Source organism: Rhinatrema bivittatum, chromosome 2 (genome assembly GCF_901001135.1).
Source record: "Rhinatrema bivittatum chromosome 2, aRhiBiv1.1, whole genome shotgun sequence".
NCBI classification, from domain to species: Eukaryota; Metazoa; Chordata; class Amphibia; order Gymnophiona; family Rhinatrematidae; genus Rhinatrema; species Rhinatrema bivittatum.
The window spans coordinates 817,974,412-817,999,823 of NC_042616.1; the positions used below are offsets into that span (position 1 = coordinate 817,974,412).

Sequence of the window (25,412 nt, forward strand, 5' to 3'; positions counted from 1 at the left end):
GAATCAGGGATTGGGGATGAGTTCCAGGGCCTGTAGAGAAGGGAGAAGCAGGAATGGGACAGGGAGGAAGAGGGAGGGAGGCTCTGGGAGTGAGGAAGGAATAGGAGAGAAGGAGATGAGGGGAGATCTTGAATCAGGGATTGGGGGGCAGGCTTCAGGGCCTGTAGAGAAGGGAGAAGCAGGAATGGGACAGGGAGGAAGAGGGAGGGAGGAATAGGAGAGAAGGAGATGAGGGGAGATCTTGAATCAGGGATTGGGGGCAGGTTCCAGGGCCTGTAGAGAAGGGAGAAGCAGGAATGGGACAGGGAGGAAGAGGGAGGGAGGCTCTGGGAGTGAGGGAGGAATAGGAGAGAAGGAGATGAGGGGAGATCTTGAATCAGGGATTGGGGGCAAGTTCCAGGGCCTGTAGAGAAGGGAGAAGCAGGAATGGGGCAGGGAGGAAGAGGGGAAGCAATGTGAGGAAGGTGTCTGCATCCTCTCTAACCTGGCACACACATCCCTTCTCTCACACGCATACAAACACTGCCCCCCCCCCACCCATCTTATACACCCTCCCCTGGCAATCATCCCCCTCTCAGCAACACCATCCCTGCTTCGCTTCCCCTCGTACACCCCAATCTGTCTTTGCCCCCAATATTATAATCCCCCTCCCATTCTCTCCTCGGAAGTCCCCGATTCCCACTCACATGCTTCACCTCTCTTCCCCAGTCACTATAGCTGATCCTGGCCAGCAGTGACAGTAAGAGGACAGAACAGGTGGGGCTCAATCAAGTCTCATCCCTCTCCTCCTGCTCCTTGTACGCTGTTTTGGGAGGGGAGGGAATGGAGCAGGACAGAGTGTGGTTCCTATTCGGGGGCTGATGCAATATAGCGCGCTCAGCCTAGCGCAGAGCTTGATGCGCGGTTGGATGTTGTGTTTCGGACGCGTTAGAATAACTCCTGATGCAGTAATGGACTTAGCGCGTCGAAACGTGCCTCTAAAGAAGTGTATAGCTAATAGCGCTCATCACATGTAAATGCCATGTAGATGAGGCTATTGGCTATTACCCCCGATGCATATAATCGCCGTGCGCCTGACGCACACTTTTTAACATGGAAAATTTAACGCCAGCCCCAGAACTGGCATTAAGCTTTGCCATGCGTAAGGGCTCAACTGAAAAAATAGGAAAATTAGTTCTTGCCTGTTAATTTTCTTTCCTGTAGTACCACGGATCAGTCCAGACTGTGGGTTGAGCCTCCTTTCCAGCAGGTGGAGACAGACTAAAACTGAAAGGATATCCCATATGAGGACAGAGCCTATCCTGTAACCCTTCAGTATAACCATTGTCAAAGCAGAAAACAACAAAACCAGAATAGGATCAAGCAAGTAACCATAAAGCTCAATGAGCAACTGTAGAACAATGTAAGAAACATGGTATGACTTACAGCTCCTGCATATACTTGGTAATCAAAAACAACCAAGGCTTCCGGTGTAATCGCTCAGTATTCTTGCACAAAAAAGAAGTATTGAGGTCTGCGAATCTGCAAGAAACAAGCTTCGAGAGGACAGAAAGACAGATAGGGAAGAGCGTCTGTTCTGATCCGTGGTACTAAAGGAACGAAAATTAACAGGTAAGAACTAATTTTCCTTTCCCTGTACGTACCCAGATCAGTCCAGACTGTGGGATGTACCAAAGCTTCCCTAAACCGGGTGGGACCGAGACAGTCCTGCTCGAAGCACTTGCCGCCCAAAAGAACCGAAGACCGGAGCTTGCACATCCAGACGGTAGTGTCGAGCAAAAGTATGCAGGGACGTCCAGGTGGCGGCCCTGCAAATCTCCTGTGGAGAAACGGATTGACTCTCCCCCCAAGAAGTAGCTTGAGCGCGCAGTGAATGAGTCTTCAGGCCCTCGGGGACCGGTCGACCTTGGCAAAGATAGGACGAGGAGATCGCTTCTTTCAACCACCACGCAATAGTGGTCTTAGAAGCCGGCTTACCCCGGTTGGGACCACTCCAGAGGACAAAGAGATGGTCCGAGACCCAAAAGGCATTGGTAACCTGGAGATAGCGAAGCAGGACCCGTTTGACATCCAGCTTACGGAGATCGCCCCCAGTCGTACCTGCAATCTCCTCTGGGGAAAACGCAGGGAGTTCTACCGATGGTTGACGTGGAAGGTGGAAACAACTTTTGGCAAGAAAGAAGGGATCATCTTGAGAGAAACCCCTGAATCGGAAAAACGCAAGAAGGGCTCCTGACAGGACAACGCTTGAATCTCGGAGATCCGCCGAGCGGAGGAGATAGAGATCAGAAAGACAGTCTTCAGCGTAAGGTCTTTTAGCGTAGCGTGTCAGAGAGGTTCGAACGGAGCTTTGCAGAGAGCCCAAAGGACCAAATTAAGACTCCACGACGGGCACGTGGCCCGAGAAGGGGGGCAGAGATGTTTAACGCCCCTCAGAAACCGAATCACGTCTGGATGGCCCGCTAGGGAATGACCTTCCACTCGACCCAGGAGAGAGCCGAGCGCGGAGACTTGTACGCGCAGAGAACTGAAGGAGAGGCCCTTGGAGAGACCCTCCTGAAGAAAAGAAAGAACCACAGAGACCGGGACGGAGCACGCTGGGATACCCGATTCCGCACAAACAGACTCAAAACCCTTCCAGATACGCACGTAGACCAAGGAAGTTGACTGATTCCGGGCCTGTAGCAAGGTGGAGATGACCTCCTCCTTATAGCCCTTACGCCTCAGGTGTCGCCGTTCAAAAGCCAGGCCGCTAGACAGAAGTGATCGGCCTGGTCGAAAAATACAGGCCCCTATTGAAGTAGACTAGGAAGATGACAGAGTCGGAGAGGTCCGTCCGTCGCCAGGTTGATGAGATCTGCGAGCCATGGTCTTCGCGGCCACTCGGGTGCTACCAGAACCATGGGTCCCCGGTGGAGTTCGATTCTTCTGAGAACTTTTCCCACCAGAGGCCACGGGGGAATACATACAGAAGGACGTCCGCTGGCCAAGGAAGAACCAGAGCATCCACGCCCCCTGAGCCGTGCTCCCTCCAGCAGCTGAAGAACCGATTTGCCTTGGAGTTGCGCAGGGTCGCCATGAGGTCTAGGTGGGGGGGACCCCACCTGTCCACTATCAGAGCCATGGCTGTATCTGAGAGTTTCCACTCCCCCGGATCAAGCCATTAGCGGCTGAGGAAATCGGCTTGAACATTTTCCTTGCCCGCAATGTGGGAGACCGCCAGGCACTGCAGATGCCATTCCGCCCATGTGAAGAGATGGCTGGCTTCCAGGGCCACGAGGGGACTGCGAATGCCCCCTTGGCGATTGATGTAAGCCACCATGGTAGAGTTGTCGGACAGGACACTTATCGCCTTGCCGCGGAGCAGGGGGAGGAACTCCTGAAGGACCAGGTGCACCGCCAGGGTCTCCAACCGATTGATGTGCCAGCGAGACTGAGGTCTGCGACCAGGTTTCCCTGGGTGGACTGGGAGAGACCAAACCGCACCCCAGCCCGATAGACTGGCATCCGAGGTTACATCCTCCAGGGGATGCGTCTCCAAGCACTGTGGTGCTTGGAGACGCATCCCCTGGAGGTGATGAGGGAGTGACAGCCACCACTGCAAGTCGTCAACTGTAGAGTCCATGAACGGAAGGACCATGTGAAATTGTTCCGACACCGGCTGCCAACGGGATAGCAAAGCTTTCTGTTATGGACGCATATGAGCAAAGGCTCAGGGGACGAGGTCGATGGTGGAAGCCATGGATCCCAAAACCTGCAGGTAGTCCCAGGCCGTCGGGGACGGTAGCGCAATCAGGTTCTGGATTTGCTCGATCAGCTTGAGAGTGCGCGCAAGCGGTAAGAAGACCTTGCCTACTCGGGTGTCGAAGTGGGCTCCCAGGAACTCTAACTCCTGGGAGGGCTGAAGGTTGCTCTTGGAGAAGTTCACTATCCACTCGAGGGAAGCGAGAAGAGATAATATGCGATCCACCGCCTGTTGACAGGAAGCCGCCGACTTGGCCCTGATGAGCCAGTCGTCCAGGTAGGGATAAACAAGGATTCCTTCCCGGCGAAGAGCCGCCGCGACCACCATCATGACCTTGGTGAAGGTACGAGGCGCGGTCGTGAGACCGAAAGGAAGCGCTTGAAACTGGAAGTCCTGGTTGAGAACATGGAAGCGGAGATACTTCAGGTAGTCACGGTGGATTGGAATATGGAAGTACGCCTCTGCAAGATCGAGTGAACCGAGAAACTCCCCGGGGCGAACCGCTGTGATGACCGCTCGCAGGGTTTCCATGCGGAAATGAGGAATTTTGAGGGCCTGATTGACCCTCTTGAGGTCCAGGATCGGGCGATAGGACCCGTCTTTCTTGGGAACAACGAAGTAAATAGAATATTGGCCGGCGCCAAGCTCCCTCTCCAGGACCGGGACCACCGCGCACAGATCCAGGAGTCTGGTGAGAGTTTGTTCCACCACGTCCCACTTGGACCGCCCGCATGGAGAAAAGAGAAAAAGATCCGGAAGGTCACGGACAATTTCGAAGGCATACCTGTCTCTGAAAATGTCGAGGACCCACTGATCAGACATGATTTGACCCATTCCTCGAGAAACAGGGAGAGGCGGCTGCCTAGAGGGGGGATCGAGGAATGAGTTGGCAGAACTTCATTGTGTGGCAGGCTTGGGGTGGAGCGCGCAGGCTGGCCCTCGCGAAAGGGCCGCCACCCACGAAAGGGCTGCGACCAAGACTGAGATCGGGAAGAATAACCCCCTCGAGGAACCACCCCCGCCCGCGTGGAGTATAACGACGCTGACACCGGAAGCGAGGACGATAGGGTGTGTAGGACCGGGATGGTTTAGGACGGTCATCCAGGAGCTTATGGACCTTGTTGTCCGCTAAGGAGTCCATAAGCTTCTCAAGGTCCTCACCAAAGAGCTGCTTACCTTTGAAAGGCAAAGTGCCTAACCGGGCTTTGGAGGTCTGATCGGCCGACCAATTGCATAGCCAGAGGAGTCTCCGGGCAGACACCGCTGAAGCCATCGCCTTCGCCTGAACACGAACCAGATCGTAGAGTCTGCCCCGTAAGCGATTACGGCTTCCAGATGCTCAGCCTGCTCCCCGCCTCTGCCGGCAGGAGGTCCTCGGTGCAGAGTAATTGTTGGACTCACCTGAGGCCAGCCTGCAGCATGAGACTGCTGCAGCAAGTCGCCCGGACTCCGAGAGCCAAGATTTCGAAGATGCGTTTCAAGTGAGCTTCCAGCTTATGATCCTGTCCATCCTTGAGTGCCGTCGATCCCTCCACCGGGATCGTGGTATGCTTGGTGACCGCCGAAACATAGGAGTCCACAGAGGGATTCTTTAGCATTTCCAAGCATTCCTCCGGGAGGGGATAGAGTTTGTCCATGGCACGCCCCACCCGGAGAACCCCCTTGGGAGCCTCCCATTCCCGTAGGATCAGGAGCTTGAGCATGGGATGGAAGGGAAATGCGGTAGCCGGAGCCCTGAGACCCCCCAGGACCAGGTTCATATCCTTGGGCAAGGAGGCCATCAATTTATCCGCAGTGGGCCCCCTCCAACCCCAATTCCTGGAGGACAAAGGGGATGAGGGGCTCCAACTCCTCCTTGTGGAACAAGTGAAGGGCTCTGGGGTCGTCCCCCTCCAAAGGAAGGGTACCCTCCAGATCCAGGGGAGCGGCGGGGTCCGGAAACCCTGGATCCGGCGGCGGGGGGGGGGGTACCCCCGGGACCACTTGCACCCGAACCGACCACTGGGACTCCGCAGCCGGGCCAACAGTCAACGGCGTGGAGGTGGGGAGCTTTCGTCCTCCTCCTGCAGACTAGCTAGATATGATTTATGCATGAGGAGGACGAATTCTGCTGAAAAATGGATCCTGGATTTCCCGGAAGGGGGGGGGGGAGGGGGGACCCCTCCTGGGAACCCGCGGGGCATGTCAAAAAAATCCGGCCCCCCAGCCCCAGGCAGCTCCGAAAACGGAGCCGCTGAAAAATCCAAGATGGCCGCCGTTTCTGGGCTTTGCCGACCCGGGAACGGCCTGGCCATGCCAGAGGAAGTCGATCCCCGGGCTAAATTTGTTTGTTCTGCCGAGGAGGGACCTTCCCCACCCGGCAGGCAAGCAGAGCAGAGGCCCTGTCGCGAAAATCGCGAAGAGGGCTGCCCACAAGAGAGGCAGGTTGCCTGCCGCGGCATAGGAGAGCCGCTTCTGAAGAAAAAAAAGCTGAAAAAAAAGTTTGATTGACAGCCTGCAGGCCCGGAGTGAAGCAGGAGGGAAACCTGCGGACTCCTGCCTGTCTGGCTGCCGGTTCAAGGCCTCCTGAGACCAGAAAAAAAAAGAAAAATACTGGTCTACTACCGCAAACAAGTTAGAGGTAGGGGAATACCTGTAACTTATATTCAAACTTTGAAACAGATTTTATCTATTTATTTATTTTAACTGAGCACAGCAGTCGGGTTCTAAACTCTCTCAGCAGCCGGGGGGAGGGGGGGCCTGGGCAGACTCGGTCCCCACACCTGGAAGCAGGTACGGACTCAGTCTATGCAGCGCACAAGGGGCAAAGCCCCCCTGAGTACGGCAAGAGCCAGGAGACGGAACCGTCTCCCACACAGAAGAAAAAGAAAAAAGTCACTAAAAGAAAATTCTCTTTTAATAGGAAGAAGTAGTAGTACTTGCTTGATCCATGAGGAAAGAAGAAGGAAAGGCTGACCAGCCTAAAGCAGAGAACCGAAGGGGAGATGCTGCACCTGCTGGAGACAGACGAATACTGAAGGGTTAGAGGACAGACTCTGTCCTCATATAGAATATCCTTCAAGTTTTTCTCTGTCTCCACCTGCTGGAAAGGAGGCTCAACCCACTGTCTGGACTGATCCGGGTACTTACAGGGAACCAAAAATACTGCTTTTCTGTGGCTCTTCGCACTTAATATCGATGCGATACTAAGTAGAAGGAAGCACAGAGAGCAGCATCATGAAAAAATAAAAGGGCTTGACGTGTAAAAGAAAACAAATGGCGTCCGATGCCAAGGACGCGCCAGGGACCCACTATTTATTCCTAGCGCGTCCCTTTTAGCGTGGCAGCTCTTTTGATTACTGCATCGGGCGCCCAAGAGATGTGGATGTCCGCGCGCTGGACGCCTGTTTTTGTCGTGCATGATATATTGCACCATCCTCTCAGTGAGATTCAGCACAGCTGGATGGCAGCAATTCTGCTGTATTTTTGCCGCCTTAGGCACCCCAGACAAATCTAGGCCTGCCTGTGGGATACAGATCCTACACCGGTGCAGGGGCAGGCGAGTCTCCATGTGAAGCAGACACTACACCCCAGCAGGGAGTCCTTCTTAACACAAGTGCAGACCCCGGCCTAGGATCCAGAGCTTCCATCAGTCTGGAGTCCTTTCCTCACTCAGACTTAGCACAGGAGAGAATACGCTTCACCTGAGTGTGCAGGCTCCTTACCTGGTAATCTACTAATAGTTCAGGTCCTTTGAAATATCTAGACGCCACTCTGACATTGTATTCCTGCCCCAGATGGTAGAACTCCGCCAGGCCCCAGTCTATGAGACGAAGCTGCAGTGGGAATAAAGGGTCAAGAGATGAGAGAAGCTGCCAGCCGCACTCCCGGTGAGGGAGGAGTGCATACTGACTTCTGACGATATTATTGACAGTTCTAACACAGGCCGTCCCCTACACACATTTCTTCTCTGGCACTAGGACCTTACTGCCCCTGACAGCAGCCAGGGCGCAGAGGAAGCGTACATGAAATGACACGAGCAGGGCCGTCTATCCACTGTCAGGGACACACAGATAATCTGAGATCAATCCTCTCTTTCTTCTAAAGGAGCCCTCTACCCCCACACACATGCACAGATCCCATCAATCAGCTCAGGATCCTCAGCATGCAACCTGCTGAGGGCTAATATGTGAGATTTTGGTTACCTTCTAAGGTTCCCATAGCAACATGCTCATTTCAAGGCAATTTAATTAAAAATCCTTCTAGACTGCCGTCCCAGTGCATGGTAAAAACCTAAGGTGTCTTATTATGCACCCAAGTGACAGGGTCCCCATGGAAGAAATAGATTAGTCTTTGAGAGAGCTTCTTACTGCAGCTAGTAACGTCCTTTGCAGCATCAAATCAATCAATGAGATAACAGTCTCTCCAATACTTGCTCACAGAAGCAAAGGCAGAGAACCATTTCAAAGCTAGTGTTTTACTTCACAGTCCTCTCAAGTCTCACAACTTGAGAATTGCTCAGCCATTTTCATCTAGTTGGACAATAACATATCTTGAATTCTACGGGATCGTCAATGTGGTCCATAGCATTCACCACAAGTCTTTTGAGCATTTCCAACCTCCCAGCAAAATTCTCAAGCCCCCAGTTGAAGAATGCACCACGAGGCCAACATAATTTTCCAACACCTAGCAATTTTTCCAAGCCCCCAACTCAAGCATTCCCCAATCAGCAGTGAAGTTCATCTCAACTTCTCAATCTTCCATCAACCTCCCAAGACTTCAACAGTGAATCTCACCTTCACTTCTCAACACCCCAGCGACATCATCAGCTTCCAAGACAAGCATTCATGAACACTTTGGCAGTGAATTCACCTCCACCTCTTAATCCCCCCAGCGACGTCCCTAAGCTTCCAAGTCAAGCATTCACCAACACTTCAGCATTTCCAAATCCAAGGAATCTATGCAAGTTTCCAACTACGGCATTTACCACGCTTTCAGCAGTGACTCTCACCTTCAACCACAGCACCCTTCCAAGGCTACAACGGTAGTTTGCATCACACCTTTAACTGAGAGTGCTGTCATAACCTCTCCTATCCCTGAGCATTTAAGGCCCCTAACTCCAGCAGCAGTCTCGAAGATACAGGAAAGCTATTCCATCACACCCAATATCAGCTGGTACCTTTCTGTGCTCGTGGTCTATCATGACGTTGTGTGGCTTGACATCTCTGTGCATTATGCCCATACTGTGACAGTAATCAAGAGCCTACAGGGAAGAGAATGACAGTAAGTTACTAGCCTGTGCATAACCCCCTATAATGTGACAGTAATCAGAAACCTGCAGGGAAGGGAGGCAGGAGGAGTCAAATGTCGGGAGAAAGGGGAAGGAAAAAGTAGCAGAGTGGAGAGGTTACGTTCAGAGATTTAATATTCCATTGTTACAGGGTGTGAGTAAAATGGGAAGATGCTTTAAGGAAGAGGAGAGCCATGATCCCTGGGTCTCCTCCACACCTCTCAATGGTCCCCAAGAGAACGCTCACCTTTAATATTTCGTACATGTAGAATCGAATGTCATAGTCAGATAGTGTCTGGTACAATTGCTGTAAGAAAAGTGTAAGAAGGGTTTCACTTCCATGTTCTGATCCAAATCAACAATATTACTTCCCCCCACCCCAGAAAGAAAGTGGAAGTGTTGCACACACCCCCACACCGACCCAGAGAACGCCAAAGCAATACATACTACCCCATCTCCATCTCAGTCACAACCGAAACAATGCACACTCCCCCCAACACCAACCCAGACAGCAGAAGCAATGCTCACTCCCCCGCTCCATCCCAGACAGACAGCAGAAGCAATGCTCACTCCCCCCAACACCAACCCAGACAGCAGAAGCAATGCTCACTCCCCCCAACACCAACCCAGACAGCAGAAGCAATGCTCACTCCCCCCAACACCAACCCAGACAGCAGAAGCAATGCTCACTCCCCAACTCCATCCCAGACAGACAGCAGAAGCAATGCTCACTCCCCCGCTCCATCCCAGACAGACAGCAGAAGCAATGCTCACTCCCCCGCTCCATCCCAGACAGACAGCAGAGGCAATGCTCACTCCCCCGCTCCATCCCAGACAGCAGAAGCAATGCTCACTCCCCCGCTCCATCCCAGACAGACAGCAGAAGCAATGCTCACTCCCCCGCTCCATCCGAGACAGACAGCAGAAGCAATGCTCACTCCCCCGCTCCATCCCAGACAGACAGCAGAAGCAATGCTCACTCCCCCGCTCCATCCCAGACAGACAGACAGACAGACAGACAGACAGACAGACAGACAGACAGAGGGGAGTGAGCATGAATAACAAAAGGTAAAAGTGAAAGAGAGACTGACAGAAACACACCACAAAAAGAGAAGGACAGAAACAAACACATAGCTTGCCATGCCATCCAGACTCTGACAGGACACTCGGGTGGTAGGCGATAGATTATGGTCATTCTTTCTATATGGCAACACCGAATTGTCACTTGCAAGTGCTGTAACTGTTACAGAATGCAGCAGCACAACAGGTTGTAGGCACGGCCATACAAGAGCGTGTTTACCTACCACTCCCCCTATCCTTCCTGACACCACCCCTCGCCATCTGCCACTCCCCCTATCCTTCCTGACCCCACCCCTCACCATCTGCCACTCCCCCTATCCTTCCTGACCCCACCCCTCACCATCTGCCACTCCCCCTATCCTTCCTGACCCCACCCCTCACCATCTGCCACTCCCCCTATCCTTCCTGACCCCACCCCTCGCCATCTGCCACTCCCCCTATCCTTCCTGACCCCACCCCACCCCTCGCCATCTGCCACTTCCCCTCTATCCTTCCTGACCCCGCCCGTCACCATCTGCCATCCCCCTATCCTTCCTGACCCCGCCCCTCGCCGTCTGCCATTCCCACTATCCTTTCTAACCCCGCCCCTCGCCACCTGCCACTCCCCCTATCCTTCCTGACCCCACCCCTCACCATCTGCCATCCCCCTATCCTTTCTAACCCCACCCCTCACCATCTGCCATCCCCCTATCCTTCCTGACCCCGCCCCCTCACCATCTGCCATCCCCCTATCCTTCCTGACCCCGCCCCTCGCCGTCTGCCATTCCCACTATCCTTTCTAACCCCGCCCCTCGCCGCCTGCCAGTCCCACTATCCTTTCTAACCCCACCCCTCACCATCTGCCATCCCCCTATCCTTTCTAACCCCACCCCTCACCATCTGCCATCCCCCTATCCTTTCTAACCCCGCCCCTCACCATCTGCCATCCCCCTATCCTTTCTAACCCCGCCCCTCGCCGTCTGGCATTCCCACTATCCTTTCTAACCCCGCACCTCGCCGCCTGCCAGTCCCACTATCCTTTCTAACCCCACCCCTCACCATCTGCCATCCCCCTATCCTTTCTAACCCCACCCCTCACCATCTGCCATCCCCCTATCCTTTCTAACCCCACCCCTCACCATCTGCCATCCCACTATCCTTTCTAACCCCACCCTCACCATTTGCCAGTCACTGTATCCTTCCTGATACAATGATTTATGAAGTAAAGTGATTTATGAAGTTATCTTCATACTAAGTTGTCCTGAATTCATCGCCCCTGTTATATGTAACTTTCTCATGTTTCTCTAGTTTCCCTTCTTTTGCTGTAAACCGGTGTGATAGGACCCTTGTCCTGAATATCGGCATAGTAAAAAGTAAATAAATAAATACTTCTCTGTGAATGTTACTATGTAATTAGTAATATGTTTCTTTTTGTGTCTCCATTGCAGGTAGACGTTATCTTGTGTTTAAACTGACATATAATAAAAATTGAAAAAAAAAATACAGACAGAAAGAACAGCATTCAAAACGTATAAAGGATCCCAAAAAGAGGAGCACAGGGATGAATATCTGGTGAAGCTCAGGGAGAAGAAGAAAGAAATCAGGAAAGCAAAAAGTCAGGTGGAAGAAAGGATTGCCAAAGAGGTAAAGAGAGGTGATAAATCATTTTTCAGATACAGAGAAAAAATGGTCCAAAGTGGTATAGTGAGACTGAAAGGTGGAAAGGATCAATGTGTGGAGAGAGACGAAGAAAAGGCAGAAATATTAAACAAATACTTCAGTTCTGTGCTCACTAAAGAGGACCCAGGAGAAGGACCCTCGCTAGTTAACAAGAAACTGGAGGGGAGGGGAGTAGATGTAACTCCATTTACAGTAGAAAATGTATGGGAAGAGCTGGGGAAACTGAAAGTGGACAAAGCCATGGGGCCTGATGAGGTTCATCCCAGGATACTGAGGGAGCTCAGAGATGAGCTGGCGACTCCGCTGTGTGACCTGTTCAATAGATCCCTGGAAAGTGGACAAAGCCATGGGGCCTGATGAGGTTCATCCCAGGATACTGAGGGAGCTCAGAGATGAGCTGGCGGCTCCGCTGTGTGACCTGTTCAATAGATCCCTGGAAAGTGGACAAAGCCATGGGGCCTGATGAGGTCCATCCCAGGATACTGAGGGAGCTCAGAGATGAGCTGGCGGCTCCGCTGTGTGACCTGTTCAATAGATTCCTGGAAAGTGGACAAAGCCATGGGGCCTGATGAGGTCCATCCCAGGATACTGAGGGAGCTCAGAGATGAGCTGGCAGCTCCACTGTGTGACCTGTTCAATAGATCCCTGGAAAGTGGACAAAGCCATGGGGCCTGATGAGGTTCATCCCAGGATACTGAGGGAGCTCAGAGATGAGCTGGCGGCTCCGCTGCGTGACCTGTTCAATAGATCCCTGGAAAGTGGACAAAGCCATGGGGCCTGATGAGGTCCATCCCAGGATACTGAGGGAGCTCAGAGATGAGCTGGCGGCTCCGCTGTGTGACCTGTTCAATAGATCCCTGGAAAGTGGACAAAGCCATGGGGCCTGATGAGGTTCATCCCAGGATACTGAGGGAGCTCAGAGATGAGCTGGTGGCTCCGCTGTGTGACCTGTTCAATAGATCCCTGGAAAGTGGACAAAGCCATGGGGCCTGATGAGGTTCATCCCAGGACTGAGGGAGCTCAGAGATGAGCTGGCGGCTCCGCTGTGTGACCTGTTCAATAGATCCCTGGAAAGTGGACAAAGCCATGGGGCCTGATGAGGTTCATCCCAGGATACTGAGGGAGCTCAGAGATGAGCTGGGGGCTCCGCTGTGTGACCTGTTCAATAGATCCCTGGAAAGTGGACAAAGCCATGGGGCCTGATGAGGTTCATCCCAGGATACTGAGGGAGCTCAGAGATGTGCTGGCGGCTCCGCTGTGTGACCTGTTCAATAGATCCCTGGAAAGTGGACAAAGCCACAGGGCCTGATGAGGTTCATCCCAGGATACTGAGGGAGCTCAGAGATGTGCTGGCGGGTCCTCTGTGCGACCTGTTCAATAGATCCCTAGAAACGGGAGTGGTGCCAAGTGATTGGAGAAGAGCGGTGGTGGTCCCGCTTCACAAGAGTGGGAACAGAGAGGAGGCTGGAAACTACAGGCCGGTTACATCACCTCGGAGGTGGAAAAAGTAATGGAGACTCTGCTGAAGGAAAGAGAGAATAGTGAACTATCTACAGTCGGGAGAATTGCTGGACCAGAGGCAGCATGGATTCACCAGGGGAAGATCTTATCAGGCAAATCTGATAGATTTTTTTGATTGGGTGACTAAAAAACTGGATCGTGGAAGAGCGCTCAATGTCATCCAGTTGGATTTCAGCAAAGCTTTTGCTATGGTCCCGCTTAGGAGACTCGTAATCAGAAGCTTGGGAGTGGGTGCCATGGTGCTGACGTGGATTACAATCTGGTTGAGTGACAGGGGACAGTGTGTGATGGTAAATGGAACCTACTGTGAAGAGAGAGCGGTGTTAAGTGGAGTGCCACAAGGTTGGGACCGGTTCTCTTCAATATCTTTGTGAGCGACATTGCGGAAAGGACAAAAGGTAAAGTTTGTTTATTTGTGCCTGATATTAAGATCTGCAACAGAGTGGACATGCCTGAAGGAGTAGAGAGAATTAAAAGTGATTTACGAAAGCTCGAGTATTGTGCTCAGTTCTGGTCACCACATCTCAAGAGAGATATAGCAGAATTAGAAAAGATACAGAGAAAGGCAACCAAGATGATAAAGGGGATGGAACGATTCCCCTATGAGGAAAGGCTGACGAGGTTAGGACTCTTCAGCTTGGAGAAGAGACGGCTAAGGGGAGATATGATGGAGGTCTATAAAATAAGGAGTGGAACAAGTACACGTTAATCAGTTTTTTACTCTTTCAAAAAGTACAAAAACCAGGGGACATACAATTAAGTTATTAGGTAATACATTTAAAAGTAATAGAAAATATTTTTTTTACTCAACACATAATTAAGCTCTGGAATTCGTTGCCAGAGGATGTAGTGAAATATATTAGTAAATCTGCGTTTAATAAAGGTTTGGACAAGTTTCTGGAGGAAGAGTCCATTAACCATTATTAAGGTGGAGTTGCAGAAATCCACTGCTTATTCTTGGGATAAGCAGCTTGGAATTTATCAAACCTTGGGACCTTGTGACCTGGCTTGGCTACTGCTGGAAACAGGATGCTGGGCTTGATGGACCCTTGGTCTGACCTAGTATGGCAAGGCTTATGTTATGTTCTTATGAAGAGTGGTCTGGCAGTTGGGATTCAAAGCCAAAAAGTGCAGTCTCATGTATCTGGGATGCTATAATCCAAAAGAGCTGAAAGTAATGGGGGATGAAAGACTAATGTGCACGGATTGGGGAAGAGACCTTGGTGTGACAGCGTCTGGCGATCTGAAAGTGGCGAAGCAATGTGATAAGGTGATAGCGAAAGCCAAAAGAATGCTGGGCTGCACAGAGAGAGGAATATCGAGTAAGAAAAGGGAAGTGATTATCCCCTTGTACAGGTCCTTGGTGAGGCCTCATCTGGAGTACTGTGTTCAGTTCTGGAGCCCATATAGGAAAAACGGTTCTTACCTGCTAATTTTCGTTCCTGTAATACCACAAATCAGTCCAGACAAGTGGGGTTTTGCATCCCTACCAGCAGATGGAGGCAGAGAACAAAAGCTTTGAGGCACTGCTACATAACTGAGAGCGCCACTTGCAGTCCCTCAGTATTGACCTGTAACCAAGCTAAAGAGTAGAGACCATCACCTTAACTTTCAGGGCGAGCAGAGAACTCAGGGCTGGAACCACCCCCGACCTAGAGCCCTCCATGCTTCCAGAAAAACGAACAACGCAACACCAAAATCAACTTATTTACAATGCATAAATGTCTGCAATTAACCAGGATATTCAGTCTTTTGGACTGATCTGTGGTATTACTGGAACTAAAATTAGCAGGTAAGAACCAATTTTCCTTTCCTATTCATACTCCAATCAGTCCAGGCAAGTGGGATGTACCAAAACACCCGTAAACTGGGCAGGATCCCGAAAGCCCCCGCGCACAGAACACTCTCACCAAAGGTTGCGTCTTCCTGCACCCGAAGATCCAAATGGTAATGCTTGGTGAAAGTATGAAGCGAGGACCACGCCGCACCCCTACATATCTCCTGAGGAGACACCAATTGACACGCTGCCCAGGAGACCGCATGCACTCTTGTAGAATGCGCTCACAACCCTTACAAATATGAGTGAAAGAAATGGCTTCTTTCCACCAACAAGAGATCGAGGTTCTTGAGGCCTTAGCCCCTTTGTTCACACCCCCGAACAGCACAAAGATGTGATCCGAATGCCGAAAGGATTTGGTAACCTTAAGATAACGCAACAGGGTCCTGCGCACATCCAAAAGATGCAGTTCCCTTTCCAGTGGAGACTCCCTAGACCAATCTGGAAAGGCTGAGCTCTATTTGGTTCAAATGAAAAGAGGAAACCACCTTTGTTAAAAAGGACAGCACCATCCGCAACGTCACCCTGTCAGTCTCAATCTGGAGAAAAAGATCCCTGCAAGATAAAGTGCCTGGCCGAACATATGGCTACCAGAAAAACAGACTAACGTCAGATCCTTCAATGAAGCTCCTCTAAAGGGGCTCAAAAGGGGCCTCACAGAGCACATGCAGAACCAGGTTGAGGTTCCAATCCAGACACAATTTCCTCACCGAAGGCTGTAAGTGCTTGACTCCTTTCAGAAATTGCACAACATCCGGATGGGAGGCTAAGGCCCTGTCCTGCCGCCTGCACTTAAGGCAACCCAAGGCAGAAACCTGAACCCGGAACAAATTGTAAGCCAGAACCTTTGACAGCCCTTGCTGAAAAAAAGTCCAAAATGTGCAGAACGCTTACAGGAAGGGGATCCAGTCACTGCTGAAGGCACCAAGCATCAAACACTTTCCAGTCCCGGACGTAAGCCATAGACATAGATGAACGTCAAGCCTAGAGCAAAGTAGAAATGACTGTCTCCAAATAACCCTTTAAACACAACTTCTACCTCTCAAAAGTCAAGCAGCGAGACAAAAGCGATCCTCCCGATCCGAAAATATGGGACCTTGCCGAAGCAACCCTTATTTATTTATTTATGGATTTTTATATACCGCGGCACGTGAAGCACATCACCTCGGTTTACAGCAAACAGTGATTCAGCCATAGGCTTTACAATAAACATATTAAATACAGCAAAAACACATAACATGTTTTAGGTGAGCCAACCTGAGAGGACCGTCTATCACGATACCTACCAGATCCGAGAACCACAGCCAATGCAACCACTCCGGGGCACCAGAACCACCTGCCCTGGATGTGCCTCAATACACAACTGACAAGTGGCCAAGGAGGAAACACATATAGGAGTATCCCCGTCGGCCACAGGCAAACTAGAGCATCCAACCCTTCTGCCCGTCTTCCCTCTGCAACTGAAGAATCTCGCCACCTTCGCATTGGCCCTCATTGCCATGAGGTCCAACTAAGGAACTCCTCACCTGGCACATAGACAATCCCAGGCCTCCAGGGACAACTCCCATTCCCCCGGATCTAGCTGCTGCCTGCTGAGAAGCTCCACTTGCACATTGACCATGCCCGCTACGTGAGACACCACTACACCTTCGAGATGACGCTCCACCCAAGCAAACAACTGTTGAGACTCCAGAGCCATACCGGGACTCTTCATACCTTCCTGATGATTGATGTAAGCCACTGTTATTGCATTGTCTGAGAAGATTCTCACCATGCAACACTTGACCAAAGGGAGAAAAACCTCCATAGCTCTATGTACTGCCCTCGTCTCCAGGCGATTGATCGACCAGGCCATCTCTGCTGCAGACCAGTGCCCTTGTGCAGATTGCCCCTGAATCACCGCCCCTACCTAGCCCTTGAGACTGGCATTGGTGGTCACACCAGCACCCAATCAGGGGCCTCCAGATCCACTCCCTTATCCAAGTTGGGATGGATGAGCCACCATGAGAGACTGGATCAGGATTCCCCCCCAAAGAGGCAAAGGCTGATGATACTCCTTTGACAACGGATTCCATCTGGATAGCAGCACCTTCTGCAAAGGACGCATATGAGCAAAAGCCTTCAGAACAAAGTCCAACATGGAAGCCATAGAGCCCAGAACCTGTAGATAATCCCAGACCTTTGGTATTGGCAGCTAGAGCAGACGCTGCACTTGCAACTTCGACACTGTCATTGCCTTGGATATTGAACCAAGCTCCCAGATACTCCGACTGGGTTGGCACCAGATGATTCTTCACAGCGTTTATCACCCAACCCAGAGAACTCAATCGGAGCATCACGTGCTATATGGAGTGACCACACTCCTCCTCCGTCTTTGTCCAGATGACCCAATCGTCCAGATATGGGTAAACCAAAATCCCCTCTCGTCTTAAGGATGCTGCCACCACCACCATCACCTTCCTAAAGATGCGGGACACGCCATGACCATGCCGAAGGGAAGAACCCAAAACTGAAAATGCTGACCCAGCACATGAACCGAAGAAACTTCTGATGGTCCCTTCGAATGGTAATATGAAGGTAGGCCTCTGTCAGATCCAATGATGCCAGGAACTCTCCTCTGCAGACAGCTGCTATCAGTATGCGCAATGTCTCCATCAAAGAGCTTCCCTTTAAAGGGTAGATTACATGATTGAGACTTGGACCTCATGTCAGCCAACCAATTGCGCAACCACAACAGCCTCAGGATCGGCACTTGGGTCTGGATCAGCAGCCACATCCGGGATCACTCGTTAAAGATCTGCAGGATCCTCCTGCATGTCATCGAAGTCCTCCAAATCCCTGGGAACCCCAGAGCGCTCAAGACCTAGCCGCCTCAAAATAACGCCAGATCTACCAGAAGATCCCACCTTCTGCATCTTGACCGGGCGACCAGAAATGTGCTCACTGGAACGCTTCCCCCCTGCTCCCTTTCTCACCAGAAAGGCCTTATGCAGAAGAAAGACAAACTCCGGGGTAAAATCCTCTGGAAACATCTGCACTCCGATCAGCAAGCTAACTTCCGACTCCCCTCCTCCATCCACGTCCTGCACAGCCACCTGCACCACAGGTGAAAGCGGGGGAGGGGGAATCACTGGCCTCCCTAGGGGGCCTTAGGCCACTGCCCGCGATCCTCTGCCAATCTGGCTGCTGAATTTTATCCCCCCCGGGACCACTGCTGCTGCCCTCCATTCCCCCCTCCCACAACACAAAAAGCCAGTGCAAAGGGAGCAGGAACTGAGCCGCAGCGACCAGAGGCCGCAAGCCCCGCGTGCCGCCATGCGTGGTTTTGGTGCCATCCCCCAGGCGGCTGCAAAGGAACCTGCTCCGGGAGGAATCACTGCTGGTGCACTCTGCCGAAATTCAGGCCGCACACGTGGTAAAAAAAAAAAAAAAGTCAGCCCACACACGCAGCAGGACTCAAAGCCACGCGGCCTCTCCGCCGAGAACAGTGAGCGGGAAAACACTCTTAGCTGTCAGGATCCCTCAGCATAAGCAGATAACAACTGGCTTACCGGTCAACTGCCCGCACCCGACAGCCCCTGCTGCCACTAGCGCCCCGCCACCGGCCTGCCTCAAACTGAAACTCCGGGCTTCTCCACTGTATATTGTATTTATTCTATTTTATATATTTATTGCTCCGTTCACCCCTTCTTTATTTTCCTACTCCAAGTTAAGGCTTCCTTGTTATAATGTAACTGTATGCTCTGTATCTCTTGTTGATTGGTTAATTGTATATTCTACTTAGTTCATTGTAAACCGAATTGATTTGATTTGTATCAAGAAATTCGGTATATAAAAGCCTTAATAAATAAAATAAAAATAAATTTTTTTTGAATTAATTAACAAACCCAGACAGGAATACTTCCCTGTTCAAGGACAACAGCAGACAGGAGGAGGCCTCGGAGGACACGAGGGAGCCAGTCCCCTGGCAATCAGGGCCTCCGGAAACAGTGGGCTACAGACAGGCAAGGGTTACCAACCCCCCCCCCCAAATCGCCCAGCTTCACCTGAGGGAGGGTCCACCAAGGTACCAAACACCTCAGGAAGCAAAAACTCCAATCCGAAATCCAGCTAAAGTCTTTCTCCGTTTTTTTTTTTTTTTAATTTTACATTAAGACTAGTCAGACTGCAGGTTTGCACCTCTACCATCTACCCGGGAGAGAGAAATACTGAGGGACTGCAGGTGGCGCTCTCGGTTATGTAGCAGGGCCTCAAAGTTTTGTTCTCTGTCGCCACCTGCTGGTAGGGATGCAAAACCCACTTGATTGGACTAATCTGGCTATGAACAGGAACTTAAAAAAAAAAGACAGAGACAGGATGGAGAAGGTCCAGAGAAGGGCGACCAAAATAGTGTGCGGTCAGCATCGGAAGACTTATGAGGAGAGGCTGAAGGATGTGAATATGTGCACCCTGGAAGAGAGGAGGCGCAGTGGGAGATATGATACAGACCTGTTAATGATGCATGATCCATGAACCTTTTCCACTGGAAAACAAGCAGTATAACTAGAGGTCATGAAATCAAATTCTAGGGGGGATGAATCAGAACCAACATTGGGAAACATCTGGAAGAGGTGGTGAAGATGAAACAGTAAACGAATTCAAAAGGCATGCAATAAACTCTGCAGATCCCCAAAGGCGAGAGTTGGAAGTGAAGACAAATGTGCATGGGGGGTAACCAGCATGGAGCAGCAGTTACTACCCCTAACAGATGGCACGTGGATTACTGCCCTTACCCAATCAGCTTACATGATTTTCATGGAAGTGCAGTATCGCTCTCCGTTTCCTGACTTTTACGGTCGGGGTACTGATAGTCAGAAAAGTGCAGGACTACTTCTACATCGAAATTCAAAAGTACAGCACGTTCAAGCAGCACTGTCTGAATTATCAAGAAGGCTGCTCAGGCTGTAAAATTTGTTCATAGCAGTAATTTTGATATGGATTTCACAGTTACTTGGTTTTGATTGTTAATATTACTAACCTTAATATAAGGCTTGGGAGCAATCTGCACGGAGCAGCTGTTACTACTCTTAACAGAAACATGAGGGTAACCTGCACAGAGCAGCAGTTACTGCCCTTAACAGAAACATGGGGGTAACCTGCACGGAGCGGCAGTTACTGCCCTTAACAGAAACATGGGGGTAACCTGCACAGAGCGGCAGTTACTACCCTTAACTATAAACATGGGGTAACCTGCACGGAGCAGCAGTTACTACCCTTAACAGAAACATGGGGTAACCTGCACGGAGCGGCAGTTACTGCCCTTAACAGAAACATGGGGGTAACCTGCACAGAGCGGCAGTTACTACCCTTAACAGAAACATGGGGTAACCTGCACAGAGCGGCAGTTACTACCCTTAACAGAAACATGGGGGTAACCAGCACGGAGCGGCAGTTACTACCCTTAACAGAAACATGAGGGTAACCTGCACGGAGCGGCAGTTACTGCCCTTAACAGAAACATGGGGGTAACCTGCACGGAGCGGCAGTTACTGCCCTTAACAGAAACATGGGGGTAACCTGCACGGAGCGGCAGTTACTACCCTTAACAGAAACATGGGGGTAACCTGCACGGAGCGGCAGTTACTACCCTTAACAGAAACATGGGGGTAACCTGCACGAGCGGGCAGTTACTACCCTTAACAGAAACATGGGGGTAACCTGCATGGGGTGGCAGTTACTACCCTTAACAGAAACATAGGGGTAACCTGCATGGGGTGGCAGTTACTACCCTTAACAGAAACATGGGGGTAACCTGCACAGAGCGGCAGTTACTACCCTTAACAGAAACATGGGGGTAACCTGCAAGGAGCGGCAGTTACTACCCTTAACAGAAACATGGGGGTAACCAGCATGGAGCAGCAGTTACTACCCTTAACAGAAACATGGGGGTAACCTGCACGGAGCAGCAGTTACTACCCTTAACAGAAGGCATGGGGGTAACCTGCACGGAGTGGCAGTTACTGCCCTTAACAGAAACATGGGGGTAACCTGCACGGAGTGGCAGTTACTACCCTTAACAGAAACATGGGGGTAACCTGCACAGAGCGGCAGTTACTACCCTTAACAGAAACATGGGGGTAACCTGCACGGAGCGGCAGTTACTACCCTTACCAGAAACATTGGGATAACCTGCACTGAGCGGCAGTTACTACCCTTAACAGAAGGCATGGGGGTAACCTGCACAGAGCGGCAGTTACTACCCTTACCAGAAACATGGGGATAACCTGCATGGAGCGGCAGTTACTACCCTTAACAGAAACATGGGGATAACCTGCATGGAGCGGCAGTTACTACCCTTAACAGAAGGCATGGGGGTAACCTGCACAGAGCGGCAGTTACTACCCTTAACAGAAACACAGGGGTAACCTGCACAGAGCGGCAGTTACTACCCTTAACAGAAACACAGGGGTAACCTGCACGGAGCGGCAGTTACTGCCCTTACCAGAAACATGGGGATAACCTGTACTGAGTGGCAGTTACTACCCTTAAGAGAAGGCATGGGGGTAACCTGCACAGAGCGGCAGTTACTGATCTTAACAGAAACATGGGGGTAACCTGCACTGAGTGGCAGTTACTACCCTTAACAGAAACATGGGGGTAACCTGCATGGAGCAGCAGTTACTACCCTTAACAGAAGGCATGGGGGTAACCTGCACGGAGAGGCAGTTACTGCCCTTAACAGAAACACAGGGGTAACCTGCACGGAGCGGCAGTTACTACCCTTAACAGAAACATGGGGGTAACCTGCACGGAGCGGCAGTTACTACCCTTAACAGAAGGCATGGGGGTAACCTGCACGGAGCGGCAGTTACTACCCTTACCAGAAACATGGGGATAACCTGCATGGAGCGGCAGTTACTACCCTTAACAGAAGGCATGGGGGTAACCTGCACAGAGCGGCAGTTACTACCCTTAACAGAAGGCATGGGGTAACCTGCACAGAGCGGCAGTTACTACCCTTAACAGAAACACAGGGGTAACCTGCACGGAGCGGCAGTTACTGCCCTTACCAGAAACATGGGGATAACCTGCACTGAGTGGCAGTTACTACCCTTAACAGAAGGCATGGGGGTAACCTGCACAGAGCGGCAGTTACTGATCTTAACAGAAACATGGGGGTAACCTGCACTGAGTGGCAGTTACTACCCTTAACAGAAACATGGGGGTAACCTGCATGGAGCAGCAGTTACTACCCTTAACAGAAGGCATGGGGGTAACCTGCACGGAGAGGCAGTTACTGCCCTTAACAGAAACACAGGGGTAACCTGCACGGAGCGGCAGTTACTACCCTTACCAGAAACATGGGGGTAACCTGCACGGAGCGGCAGTTACTACCCTTACCAGAAACATGGGGGTAACCTGCACGGAGTGGCAGTTACTGCCCTTAACAGAAACATGGAGGTAACCTGCACAGAGCAGCAGTTACTACCCTTAACAGAAGGCATGGGGGTAACCTGCAAGGAGTGGCAGTTACTGCCCTTAACAGAAACATGGGGGTAACCTGCACGGAGTGGCAGTTACTACCCTTAACAGAAACATGGGGGTAACCTGCACAGAGCGGCAGTTACTACCCTTAACAGAAACATGGGGGTAACCAGCATGGAGCGGCAGTTACTACCCTTAACAGAAACATGGGGGTAACCTGCACGGAGCGGCAGTTACTACCCTTACCAGAAACATTGGGATAACCTGCACTGAGCGGCAGTTACTACCCTTAACAGAAGGCATGGGGGTAACCTGCACAGAAAGGCAGTTACTACCCTTACCAGAAACATGGGGATAACCTGCATGGAGCGGCAGTTACTACCCTTAACAGAAGGCATGGGGGTAACCTGCACAGAGCGGCAGTTGCTACCCTTAACAGAAACATGGGGGTAACCTGCACTGAGCGGCAGTTACTACCCTTAACAGAAACATGGGGATAACCTGCACTGAGCGGCAGTTACTACCCTTAACAGAAGGCATGGGGGTAACCTGCACGGAGCGGCAGTTACTACCCTTAACAGAAACATGGGGGTAACCTGCACGGAGCGGCAGTTACTACCCTTACCAGAAACATGGGGATAACCTGCACTGAGCGGCAGTTACTACCCTTAACAGAAGGCATGGGGGTAACCTGCATGGAGCGGCAGTTACTACCCTTACCAGAAACATGGGGATAACCTGCATGGAGCGGCAGTTACTACCCTTAACAGAAGGCATGGGGGTAACCTGCACGGAGAGGCAGTTACTGCCCTAACAGAAACACAGGGGTAACCAGCATGGAGCGGCAGTTACTATCCTTAACAGAAACATGGGGGTAACCTGCACGGAGTGGCAGTTACTGCCCTTAACAGAAACATGGGGGTAACCTGCACAGAGCGGCAGTTACTACCCTTAACAGAAGGCATGGGGGTAACCTGCACGGAGTGGCAGTTACTGCCCTTAACAGAAACATGGGGGGTAACCTGCACGGAGTGGCAGTTACTACCCTTAACAGAAACATGGGGGTAACCTGCACAGAGCGGCAGTTACTACCCTTAACAGAAACATGGGGGTAACCTGCACGGAGCGGCATTTACTACCCTGAACAGAAGGCATGGTGGTAACCTGCACGGAGTGGCAGTTACTGCCCTTAACAGAAACATGGGGGTAACCTGCACGGAGCGGCAGTTACTGCCCTTAACAGAAGGCATGGGGGTAACCTGCACGGAGTGGCAGTTACTGCCCTTAACGGAAACATGGGGGTAACCTGCACGGAGCGGCAGTTACTACCCTTAACAGAAGGCATGGGGGTAACCTGCACGGAGTGGCAGTTACTGCCCTTAACAGAAACATGGGGGTAACCTGCACGGAGCGGCAGTTACTGCCCTTAACAGAAGGCATGGGGGTAACCTGCACGGAGTGGCAGTTACTGCCCTTAACAGAAACATGGGGGTAACCTGCACGGAGCGGCAGTTACTACCCTTAACAGAAGGCATGGGGGTAACCTGCACGGAGTGGCAGTTACTGCCCTTAACAGAAACATGGGGGTAACCTGCACGGAGCGGCAGTTACTACCCTTAACAGAAACATGGGGGTAACCTGCACGGAGCAGCAGTTACTGCCCTTAACAGAAATATGGGGGTAAGCTGCACGGAGCGGCAGTTACTGCCCTTAACAGAAACATGGGGGTAACCTGCACGGAGCGGCAGTTACTGCCCTTAACAGAAACATGGGGGTAACCTGAAAGGAGCGGCAGTTACTGCCCTTAACAGAAACATGGGGGTAACCTGCACAGAGTGGCAGTTACTACCCTTAACAGAAGGCATGGGGGTAACCTGCACGGAGCGGCAGTCACTGCCCTTAGCAGAAACATGGGGGTAACCTGCATGGAGCGGCAGTTACTACCCTTAACAGAAACATGGGGGTAACCTGCACGGAGCGGCAGTTACTACCCTTAACAGAAGGCATGGGGGTAACCTGCACGGAGTGGCAGTTACTGCCCTTAACAGAAACATGGGGGTAACCTGTACGGAGCAGCAGTTACTGCCCTTAACAGAAACATGGGGGTAACCTGCACGGAGTGGCAGTTACTACCCTTAACAGAAACATGGGGGTAACCTGCAGGGAGCGGCAGTTACTACCCTTAACAGAAACATGGGGGTAACCTGCACAGAGCGGCAGTTACTACCCTTAACAGAAGGCATGGGGGTAACCTGCACGGAGTGGCAGTTACTGCCCTTAACAGAAACATGGGGGGTAACCTGCACGGAGTGGCAGTTACTACCCTTAACAGAAACATGGGGGTAACCTGCACAGAGCGGCAGTTACTACCCTTAACAGAAACATGGGGGTAACCTGCACGGAGCGGCATTTACTACCCTGAACAGAAGGCATGGTGGTAACCTGCACGGAGTGGCAGTTACTGCCCTTAACAGAAACATGGGGGTAACCTGCACGGAGCGGCAGTTACTGCCCTTAACAGAAGGCATGGGGGTAACCTGCACGGAGTGGCAGTTACTGTCCTTAACGGAAACATGGGGGTAACCTGCACGGAGCGGCAGTTACTACCCTTAACAGAAGGCATGGGGGTAACCTGCACGGAGTGGCAGTTACTGCCCTTAACAGAAACATGGGGGGTAACCTGCACGGAGCGGCAGTTACTGCCCTTAACAGAAGGCATGGGGGGTAACCTGCACGGAGTGGCAGTTACTGCCCTTAACAGAAACATGGGGGTAACCTGCACGGAGCGGCAGTTACTACCCTTAACAGAAGGCATGGGGGTAACCTGCACGGAGTGG

The 25,412-nt window shown here is 51.5% G+C and overlaps 1 protein-coding gene across 2 annotated transcripts in view; it reads right to left on the reverse strand.

Annotated features, from left to right (window-relative positions):
- Positions 1–25,412, reverse strand: part of LOC115085822 (casein kinase II subunit alpha-like) — a 134,933-nt gene that overhangs the window by 49,925 nt on the left and 59,596 nt on the right. For both annotated transcript variants that reach the window (XM_029592290.1, XM_029592289.1), the window contains exons 5-7: positions 9,262–9,321; positions 8,904–8,987; positions 7,450–7,560 (exon numbers count right to left, since the gene is read on the reverse strand). In XM_029592290.1, coding sequence (XP_029448150.1) covers positions 7,450–7,560; positions 8,904–8,987; positions 9,262–9,321 — 255 coding nt within the window. The remainder of the gene's footprint in view (positions 1–7,449; positions 7,561–8,903; positions 8,988–9,261; positions 9,322–25,412) is intronic.